This window comes from Mandrillus leucophaeus, unplaced genomic scaffold (genome assembly GCF_000951045.1).
Source record: "Mandrillus leucophaeus isolate KB7577 unplaced genomic scaffold, Mleu.le_1.0 Scaffold630, whole genome shotgun sequence".
NCBI classification, from domain to species: Eukaryota; Metazoa; Chordata; class Mammalia; order Primates; family Cercopithecidae; genus Mandrillus; species Mandrillus leucophaeus.
Genome location: NW_012106809.1, coordinates 440,723 through 449,510, shown reverse-complemented (window position 1 = coordinate 449,510; position 8,788 = coordinate 440,723). Strand labels below are relative to the sequence as shown.

At 53.0% G+C, this 8,788-nt stretch overlaps 3 protein-coding genes and 1 long non-coding RNA gene across 6 annotated transcripts in view; 2 read left to right on the top strand and 2 right to left on the bottom strand.

The window, feature by feature from the left end:
* The window catches only part of VWA7 (von Willebrand factor A domain containing 7), a 13,694-nt gene extending 12,014 nt beyond the window's left edge, over positions 1-1,680 (top strand). Inside the window, exons 11-14 of the mRNA XM_012000563.1 lie at positions 442-811; positions 891-1,030; positions 1,220-1,394; positions 1,507-1,680. Of these exons, the coding sequence (XP_011855953.1) occupies positions 442-811; positions 891-1,030; positions 1,220-1,394; positions 1,507-1,680 (859 nt within the window). The remainder of the gene's footprint in view (positions 1-441; positions 812-890; positions 1,031-1,219; positions 1,395-1,506) is intronic.
* A 9-nt stretch (positions 1,681-1,689) lies between these two features.
* On the top strand, positions 1,690-3,131 carry LOC105554182. Its single transcript, XR_001008286.1, has 2 exons — positions 1,690-1,735; positions 2,542-3,131. It is a non-coding gene; the product is annotated as an uncharacterized LOC105554182 (long non-coding RNA).
* Positions 2,415-6,558, bottom strand: SAPCD1 (suppressor APC domain containing 1). 2 transcript variants are annotated; one of them, XM_012000521.1, is made up of 11 exons: positions 6,439-6,558; positions 6,016-6,090; positions 5,661-5,804; positions 5,407-5,454; positions 5,083-5,156; positions 4,698-4,848; positions 4,097-4,214; positions 3,710-3,850; positions 3,107-3,202; positions 2,912-3,001; positions 2,415-2,826 (listed from the first exon to the last, which is right to left on the bottom strand). In XM_012000521.1, the coding sequence occupies exons 7-11, from the start codon at positions 4,208-4,210 to the stop codon at positions 2,731-2,733; spliced, it is 537 nt and encodes a 178-aa protein (XP_011855911.1). In that variant the 5' UTR covers positions 4,211-4,214; positions 4,698-4,848; positions 5,083-5,156; positions 5,407-5,454; positions 5,661-5,804; positions 6,016-6,090; positions 6,439-6,558; the 3' UTR covers positions 2,415-2,730. The 2 variants fall into 2 exon arrangements, with proteins under 2 accessions (XP_011855911.1, XP_011855910.1); XM_012000520.1 differs by lacking the exons at positions 4,698-4,848; positions 5,083-5,156; positions 5,407-5,454; ... (1 more) ...; positions 6,016-6,090; positions 6,439-6,558 and having other exon boundaries at positions 2,415-3,001; positions 4,097-4,612.
* The window catches only part of LOC105554184 (mutS protein homolog 5), a 25,288-nt gene continuing 21,091 nt past the window's right edge, over positions 4,592-8,788 (bottom strand). The window contains exons 2-13 of one of the 2 annotated variants that reach the window (XM_012000522.1): positions 8,663-8,735; positions 8,408-8,517; positions 8,106-8,186; positions 7,763-7,850; positions 7,300-7,489; positions 7,059-7,185; positions 6,439-6,588; positions 6,016-6,090; positions 5,661-5,804; positions 5,317-5,454; positions 5,083-5,156; positions 4,592-4,848 (exon numbers count right to left, since the gene is read on the bottom strand). In XM_012000522.1, the coding sequence (XP_011855912.1) occupies positions 4,737-4,848; positions 5,083-5,156; positions 5,317-5,454; positions 5,661-5,804; positions 6,016-6,090; positions 6,439-6,588; positions 7,059-7,185; positions 7,300-7,489; positions 7,763-7,850; positions 8,106-8,186; positions 8,408-8,517; positions 8,663-8,735 (1,362 nt within the window). In that variant the 3' untranslated portion in view covers positions 4,592-4,736. The remainder of the gene's footprint in view (positions 4,849-5,082; positions 5,157-5,316; positions 5,455-5,660; positions 5,805-6,015; positions 6,091-6,438; positions 6,589-7,058; positions 7,186-7,299; positions 7,490-7,762; positions 7,851-8,105; positions 8,187-8,407; positions 8,518-8,662; positions 8,736-8,788) is intronic. The other variant, XM_012000523.1, reaches the window with a different exon arrangement.

Sequence of the window (8,788 nt, the reverse complement as noted above, 5' to 3'; positions counted from 1 at the left end):
CCCGGCTAATGTTTTGTATTTTTGGTAGAGATGGGGTTTCGCTGTGTTAGCCAGGATGGTCTCCATCTCTTGACTTCGTGATCCGCCGACCTTGGCCTCCCAAAGCGCTGGGATTACAGGCGTGAGCCACCGTGCCGGGCCAAACCCCCAGTTTTTTATATATATATATACGTGTGTGTGTGTATATATATGTGTGTGTATATATATATAACGTATATATGTATACATACATCTATGCATATGCATAACTTTTATATTGAGTTATAATTTACATAATGTGCACTAAAGTGTACAGTTTGATGGATTTCATATAATACGCCCAGTTCAGGATATAGGACATTTCCAGCACCCCAGAACTCCCTCCTGATACTCCCCACGATACCCCTTGAAGGTAACCTATTTTTCCATCCATACTCCCCAGAGGGAACCCTTATTTTGAAGGCCATTAATTCTTTTCTCCCTGTGTCTCCGAATCTCACAATGTTCTCCCCTCCTCGCCCCTGTCCCAGGTCTCCAGACCCAGCTGCTGGTAGAAGTGACAGGGTTGGGTTCCCAAGCGAATCCTGGGGATCCTCAGCTGCATTTCTCCCACGTCATTCTTCGAGGGGTCCCAGACGGTGCCGAACTAGGCCGGGTGCCTTTGGAGCCCGTAGGACCTCCGGAGCGAGGTCTCCTCGCAGCCTCGCTGCCGCCCACGCTGCTGTCCACCCCTAGACCCTTCTCCCTGGAGCTGATTGGCCAGGACGGAGCGGGGCGGCGCCTGCACAGGGCTGCCCCTCAGCCTAGCACTGTAGTCCCTGTCCTTCTGGAGGTGAGACACTAGGGGAAAAGTGCGGCTGGGGCTGGAAAGAGTTGGAGCGGCCCCTTCCCTGACGAGCCCTTCTCTGCAGCTTAGTGCGCCCTCGGGTTTCTTGGCCCCGGGCAGCAAGGTCCCGCTCAGTCTGCGCATCGCCAGCTTCTCGGGCCCTCAGAATCTTGACCTTAGGACTTCCGTCAACCCCAGCTTCTCCCTCACCTCCAACCTCTCCAGGTGAGGCCCCTGAACCCTCCAGCTCCCTCTGGCATCTTGTCTGGCCCGTGCTTATCCCAAGCCCCGCCCCTGGCCCCTTCCGATTGGCTCTCAGAATCCTCCTCTCACCTCACGTGCCCCTGCGGGCGTCCCCTGACTCTGGGCTCTGGACAGCCAGGGGCTTTAGCGACGCCTATATCGTCTCTCCAGGGCTCACCTGGAACTGAATGAGTCGGTCTGGGGCCGCCTGTGGCTGGAGGTCCCAGACTCAGCGGCCCCGGATTCCGTGGTGATGGTGACTGTGACTGCAGCGGGACGAGAAGACAGCCCAGTGCCCCCGACTCATGCTTTCCTCCGGCTCCTGGTATTGGCCCCAGCCCCGCAGGTGAGGCACCGCTACTTTCCATCACAGGGTAGGCAAGGCAGGGGGAGGGTGGTGTAGGTTTAATTTGAGTACACTCTGGCACACCCTGTCATTCTCTTCCTCTTTCCCGCAGGACCAGCTCGCCACCCCTACCGGCTCATCTGACCCAACCCTCACCACCGCCACCCCTGCCTTTTCCCCCTTCACACTGGTGACTCAAGGCAGGGCTGGGGCAGGGTTGGTGGGCAGCCCCTGGTGGGGCACAGTTGGAGGGTTGCTGCTTCTGCGAGGCCTGGCCTCCTGGTGACACAACAGACTCTAGAGGGATGGGTCTCCAGCACTATTTTCAACCTGCCCCATTGGTAAGAAGACCCGGGACACATTTGTCACATAGGCCTTAGGACCTTGCCTCTCCTAGCTGGGATGAAGATTTTCTTTTTCTTTTTTTTGAAACGGAGTTTTGCTCTTGTTGCCCAAGCTGGAGTGCAGTGGCGCCATCTCGGCTCACTGCAACCTCCGCCTCCCAGGTTCAAGCAGTTCTCCTGACTCAGCCTCCCAAGTAGCTGGGATCACAGGTGCCCACCACCATGCCCGGCTAATTTTTTGTATTTTTAGTAGAGACAGGGTTTCACTATGTTGGCAAGGCTGGTCTCGAACTCCTGACCTCAGGTGATCCAACTGCCTCGGCCTCCCAAAGTGCTGGGATTACAGGCGTGAGCCACCGCGCCCTGCCAATGAAGGCTTTCTTTCTCCAGCACATCCCTTTCCTTTCTTAAAAACTTCAAGACTGGGGCTGGGCGCGGTGGCTCATGCCTGTAATCCCAGCACTCTGCGAGGCCTGAGGATCACTTGAGCCCAGGAGGTTTAGGCTGCAGTGAGCTGTGGTCGCACCACTGCACTACAGCCTGAGCGACAGTAAGACGTATCACAGAAACAAAACAAAACAAAACAAAACAAAAAACCCTGTAAGACTGGGATAGAGGGCAATGGATTTTCCCACAATGCACTTTTCCTAACCCTATGAGAAACAAACCAAAGACATTTTTGGAGAAAGTTGCTTTCTGGAGCAGCTTTGGTTTTATTTTTGTATTTAAGGCTGAAGGACAGTTTCAATAAACATGTCTTCTCCCCAGAGGGATTTCAAAGATCATTTTTGCACGTCATATAGGGGAGAATGAGGACGTGAGACACCAAGAAGGTGAAGTTTTCAGGAACAGAGGAGAAACATTACACCAAGATGTCTGAACTTCATTGACTCACTACCTGGAGCCATTTTTTAGCTGTTGAGTTAAGAAACAGAAAAAGGAGCCTGGGGCTTCTGACTGTTTCACCAGGCTTAAGGGAGTGAGAGGAGGGTTTAGACACGGGTAGGGCCTCTTGGCCCGTTGGTGCAGCCCCGTTGAGCCATCTCCTCCTTTGGCTGGGTGACTCCTTTCTGCTGCCTTGACAACTCCTGGAGGAGAGGAGAAACAGATGGGGCCTCTGGGCTCCTCCCAGCCCTGTAGGGTGGGGCTCCTGCCCTCTCTCTTGAAGTTTACCTGTTGCCGCCACAAGTTCTGCTTCCTTCGTCTTTCCTTTGAATCCTGGGTGGTGCAGGAACTAGCCTTGTTCAGTGGACTTGGGGAGAACTGGAGGGGAAATTCACTGTGTTTTCTGTTAAGCCAGCACTGACCCCAACAACTCCCCTCACTAGTCCAGCTTCCCAAAAGTCTAAACTGAAACAATAAACTCACCTTCTCATGAATCAGATTCTGCAAACAGATGTTCACCTTTTGAATCTGGGCTAACGGGGGGCCACCAGGCTCTGAGTGTAAATCTGTTAGAAAATTCTAGAGGAGGAGTTGGAGGCTGACAACATGGTGAAAACCTGAGGTCCATCTGCCACTCTATTCCGGTCACCACAGGCCATCCCTCTCATCCGGATTCCCTCACCCCAGTACCCTCCCAGGCAGGTGGGAAAATCCAATACTCTTCACTTCCATCTCTTTAGCAGGTCAGTTCCTCCATCCCCTCAAATAGCACAACACCCCCTTTCCCTACTCTTCATGGAGCCTCCCTGTCCATCCCTGCCCCATTGGAATAATCCGGCCACGCCCTCATCTCCATGGAGTGATCCAAATCCCTCTGAATGGAATGCAGACCAGCTTCCTCCAGCCCCAACAATGAACACCAACTTAACACTTGGTGGCATCCTGTCATTACGATGCTGCCTCCCATTCATGATCCCTGACCATTAACTCTCCCCTCTCCAGAGTGGTCTCAGGCTGTGTCTACACATTCCTTGTTCCTCCCTCCCTGGCCCTCCTCCCATTCACACAGAGGGGCAGCCCCCATACCTCACCAAGGGCCCCTAGATGCAGCTGCTGTTGCTGTGCCTCCTTCAGACGGTCTTCAAACCAGGCCTGGCCATGTTGTAGCAGCTCCAGCCCCTGCCACAGGGCATCCTGTTCTCTCTCCAGAGCCTGCATCCTCCGCAGCTGGGAAAGGCAAGCACAGAGGCTGACTCTTGTGCCACAGCAGGGCTCTGGGTTATGGCCCTTTCTCTCCACCCCTGGTTGGGTTCACTGTGTGGTCACTGAGTGTGAACCCAGACTGGCCACTGAGGACCTGGAGGGCAAGGGGAGGCAGGTGGGAACACTGTGGGCCCTCAAATTGAATGGAAACATAAAGGGCAGGTCTATGGAGAGACTTCCCCTGGGACCTCTTGTTGTACTGATACTCACCCAAAGGAAGAAGCTCCGGGCCCCCGGGTCTTGGCGGCTTGTTCCCAGCGGCAGCAGCAGGACTGTGTAGGGAACCTGCACCAAGGGCATCCCGCCAGAGCCCTGGCTCCCCATGGCTCTGAAGTGGGAAGGGTGGAGCCACTCCCACTGGTGCAGCCCGGGCTGGTCCCTCCCTTCCACCCCTGCCTTGCACCCATCCTGCCTCTGTCAGCCTCTCAGGCCCCTTCCTGCTGTGTCTGTCTGAGGCTGGCGTGTTCCTACTTGAGAAGAGAGACCATCTCCCTTGGGCCCCTCTGTCTTCCCTCTAATCTGTTTTGTAGGGTCTCTCTGAAGTGGTTCGTTCTCATGAACGATCCTTGGGTAGAATCTGAGAGTCTTCCTACAGCAAGGACACTGTATTTTTATTGAGGCAGGGCAGGTTCCCCTGTGGACTCTTGCTCTGTGTTTCGGATCTTTCCTAGTCTCTCGTTCTGGCTGGCCTAAAGAAACAGTATCTTTCTTCAAAATAAACTTTATTCCTAATATGAAACAAAATTTCTAGAGAAACTAAAAACTCTGGGTCTGAAGGCGATAAGGAAACAAAGAGGGCATGGCAGCCCACTGGGGTCTCAGGAGGCTGGGGAGGACACAGGAAGGACTCTCAGAGGATGCTGGTGGCAGCAGGCAGCACTTCCTGGCTCATGAAAATGTTCAAGTCCAGGTTAGGATCTTCCAAATCCAGTTTCATAAACTTATCCACTAATGTCTGGCAACTGAAGAAGAGAGAAAATAGCAAGATTTATGGCAGAATGGACAACCAAGTCCCTGGGCAGAGGGGAGAGGCTGTGGCACAGGAAACCTGGGATCTTGAAGATTTAGGGATTTCAGAAATAAATGGTGGGTTTCTGAAGGGCAAAGTGCTGGAGGAAGGCTGAGTCCCTGAAAAGGGGAGAAGCGTTGCAGGAGAAGATGCAGAGAGGGCAAAGACACTGGGGCCACACACTCACTTTTCCATTTGGTTCTTCTTTAGCAAATCCTTGACAGGCTTGATGGGTTTTCCACTGCGGATCAAGTCTGAGACCTAGGAACAACAAGCAAGATGGTGGGAGGAGTACGGCGAGTTGGGGAAGAGAAGGGAAAATAAGGGTCAGAAATCCTGTGGACCTAGACCCAGGCCCAATAGGACTAGGAATGGAAGGGAGCTCTTATGTGGACGCGGTTGCACATTTGGATCTCATCACCTCCTTGCCACGAGCCACAAGCTTGTCAGGAAGCCCAGCCTGGGCAGCTGTGTGGGAAGCATGGCTGGCCTTTGCAACACCTTCGCAAACCTGATAGAAGAAGACAAGGTCGTTGCCATCCTCACAGGTCTCCATGGTCTTAAAAGAGAATAAAAGACAGTAAGTATATCATCAATCACCTCCTTCCTGTTCTGAAACCCTTGGCCAATCCTGTGGGGAGGGAGAAAAGGGAAGGGATGTGGTCTCTGTGCTGAGGGAGGCTTTGTTCTGATACAGGAGCCAATCCCCACCTCTGGGAAATGCCCAGCCTGGGGGCCTCCGAGGAGCTAGATTGGTCTCCTCACCAAATACTGCACCAGGGGCCCTTGTGGCAGCAGCTGTAACTGGACAAGGCTCAGAAAGTTGGTGGCCACAAAGATGTGGGGGCATGTGGGTCCACGTGCCAGCCAGTGTCGGAGCACAGCGGCCAGAAGCGCGAGTCCATCCACCTGCAAGGAGGGCAGAGGTTAGGGTTCGGAGCCATGGGGACCCCCATGTGCCCCTTTGTACTTGCACTGGCCTTTCCCTGTCTCATGTTCTGTTTCTTTTCTGCCCACACAGCCCTATTCCATTCCAGAGGCCCAGCCTCACTGTCATGCTCCTTCATCCTCCTCCATTTTCCCCTCCTTAGTTTCTCTCCTCATCAGTTTCTCCCCTCACCGTGTTGGTTCCCTTTCCAAATTCATCAATGAGGACCAGTGACTGTGCAGTGGCATTGTTCACTGCTTTTGCCACCTGCAGGGTGTAAGGTGGACAAGGGAAAGTTAGTATTGGAAGCCTGTAACGCAGTGACCACAGTTGGCCTGTGAATAAAGCTATATACGCGCCCTCCCTACTGCACTGCAAGTTCTTGAATGCTGAGGTGCATGCTTTGTTCATCCTCTTTGCCAACAGTGACTCACATGAAGCAAGGGTTCAAGAAATATTTGTGGTATTGATTCTTCCTATCTCTGACCTTAGTGTTCCCCACTTTTAGTATAAAGGGTATGCAGCAGAGGGCATGCCTTCCTGTTATGTGCATTTTCAGGGGTTTCTTTCCCATTATCCCCTTCCTCAATCCCACCTCCCTTTGTTCCCTTTGACCTGGTTGAGGTCGATCATGAAGGTGGAGAGGCCAAGTGAGATGGATTCACAGCTATGAATTCGTGTGAAGATGGCATCTACTGCCCCAATTTCAGCCTCCTCTGCTGGCACAAAGCTGCCTACCAGGGCCATGAATGTGATCAAGCCTACCTGAATAGGGAAGGAGACAGGGCCTGAGGCTTAGTGCTGTGGGCTGAGGTGAAAGTGAGGCTCAAGGTATGAATGACAGATCAAAGAGAGATGGACAGGGTGAAACAGGAGAAACAGATACACTGACTCTGTCTCTCCTCCCCCAGTCCCAATCATAGCCCCGTTGGCTAATTTAGAATCAGTAAAGAGGCAAGGGACGTGGGCAGAGACATACTTGGGAGTGGTGTGTACCTACTCGGAGACGGGTGAAGGAATTTGAGCCATGGAAAGTTCCATTAGAGCATGGCTCTCCAGTGGAGAATGAGAACATGTGAGGTGGAAGGAAGCACAGGGATGTAGGTGATGGTCCTTTCATGAAGAGCGGGGTCAGAAAACGGGAGAAGAGCTGCAGGAGACTGGGTTGGTTGGCAAGCAGGGGTGGAGTAGATGCAGGAGGTGCCAGAGGCCCAGGCTGCAGGGCTTCTCCTCACCTGTTTGAGGTATATGCTCTTCCCTGATGAGTTGGGTCCAGTGATGACTTTGACCCTTCCTTTGTCCCCACCACATTCTGTGGAGTTGGGCACAAAAGTTCGGGCACAGAGTTCCATCAGAGGATGTCTGCAGTGGGTGGAGAGGCACCTCACATGGCTTGTGGATCAAGATGGATGAACCCCCAGAAGATGTAGCCTTTGGGCCCCTCATGTCTATTCCTCCACCCACCTCTATTCTTACCTGCCATTCTGGATTCGTACCCCAAGGACCTGAGGGGAGTAACGTGGCCTTGAGTAGCCATAGTCCCGGGCAGCACTGGCAAGAGCCAGCAAGACGTCCAGTCGGGAGGCAAGGTCCAATACTTGGGTTAAGACAGCTGCTCGTGCCAGCACCTGGCACTGCAGCTGGTACATCAGCAGCGTCTCCTGGTCTGGGAGTGGGTGAGGGAGGGAGCTAGAGGTCAGCTCCAGGGGAAAGTGAAGAAGAGGCAGAGGCCCCTAGAGGGATCTGGAAACAGGTTGCAGATACAATCTGAGACCTCAAGACATTCAGAGGAAAAGATAAGAGTCAGAGTGAGTGAGACAGAGAACAGGAAGAGAAGGGGCCTGTTGGAAGCATCCCCAAGTTGCCCACTCCCCTCCTTCCCCTGGCTGCTTTTTTTAAAAACATCTTACAATGCATATAACCTCTGGCTTCTCCTCACCCCGGATCTCACAGTGCAGGTCCCCCAGCAATGCATCCAGCTCCTTGGTTCGGGCGCTACGATAGTGCAGCTTCTCCTCTGAGAGAAACTGGGTACAGGGGTACAGTGGTTCAAAGCTGTGGGCTTTGCATCTCTTGGTCCTCCTCTCCTTCCCCATCTTTCTAACCCCACCTCCAGCCCCTAACCCTGACTTCTCTTTCCTTTGTCTCAGTGCTGGTAAAGCTCAGAATAAAACTACAGAGGAGAGATCCCATATTGGGCAGTGCTGCTGTAGGGTAAGGCCCTCCCTCAGCTGCTGACTCATTTTCCTCATCACTCACCTTACAGAGGTTGAGGGTCTTACCATGAAGTCCAGTCCATTAATCTCAAAGTCACTGGCCTCTACCATGAAAGGCAGGCGAGGAATAGAAAGAAGGAAGCCAATCTGGGGAGAGTAAATAGGAGATACTCTACTCTCCTGCTTGGAGACTTACTGGACACCTCCCCTCCCTAGAAGGAGCTTAAGGGATCCCTGTATTCCCACAAAAAAGTGTTCATGTTCTTCAGGCTGCCCCACAAGTTTTCTTATCTACCAGTATGTCTTTCATAAGCCTAATATCTCCCCCAAAAGACCTCTGAAGGCTACACCCACTCTCTTGCCCTCACCAGAGGGATGTAGATGACACTGCATGAAGGAATACGTGAGTCCAGATTCTCCAGCTCCTTGCGGGCAACCTCAGTAAGGAAACTGGGAAGTCCCATCAGTCTTCGCTTTTCTACGAGGGTGGAAGACATGTGGTTATCAAAAGTGAGGCTCCTGCCCTGGTTGCTATGAAGATCCCCAGCTGTGGGAACCACCTGCCAAGGATGGTACTCCATCACTGCGCAGGGCTCACAGGCCCATCCGCACCCAACACTCACTCTCATCAATTTCAGGATCTATGTTGGGGAGGACTGTGAAGCGATTTTCAGCAAGGCTGCCCTCAAAGTCCACCTGAGGAGATAAGTACTGTTTCTTAGCACCCGGCACCCTCTCTCTGTCCTGTT

What these genes read in the sequence shown, in the direction of transcription:
- SAPCD1 (XM_012000520.1), bottom strand. Translation starts at nt 4,210, where the DNA reads ATGGGGAGCCAGGGCTCTGGCGGGATGCCCTTGGTGCAGGTTCCCTAC. An exon ending in CCCGGAGCTTCTTCCTTTGG is followed by an intron (nt 3,851 to 4,096) that starts GTGAGTATCAGT and finishes TGCCTTTCCCAG; the next exon opens with CTGCGGAGGATGCAGGCTCT. An exon ending in ATCTAGGGGCCCTTGGTGAG is followed by an intron (nt 3,203 to 3,709) that starts GTATGGGGGCTG and finishes CTCCTCCTCTAG; the next exon opens with AATTTTCTAACAGATTTACA.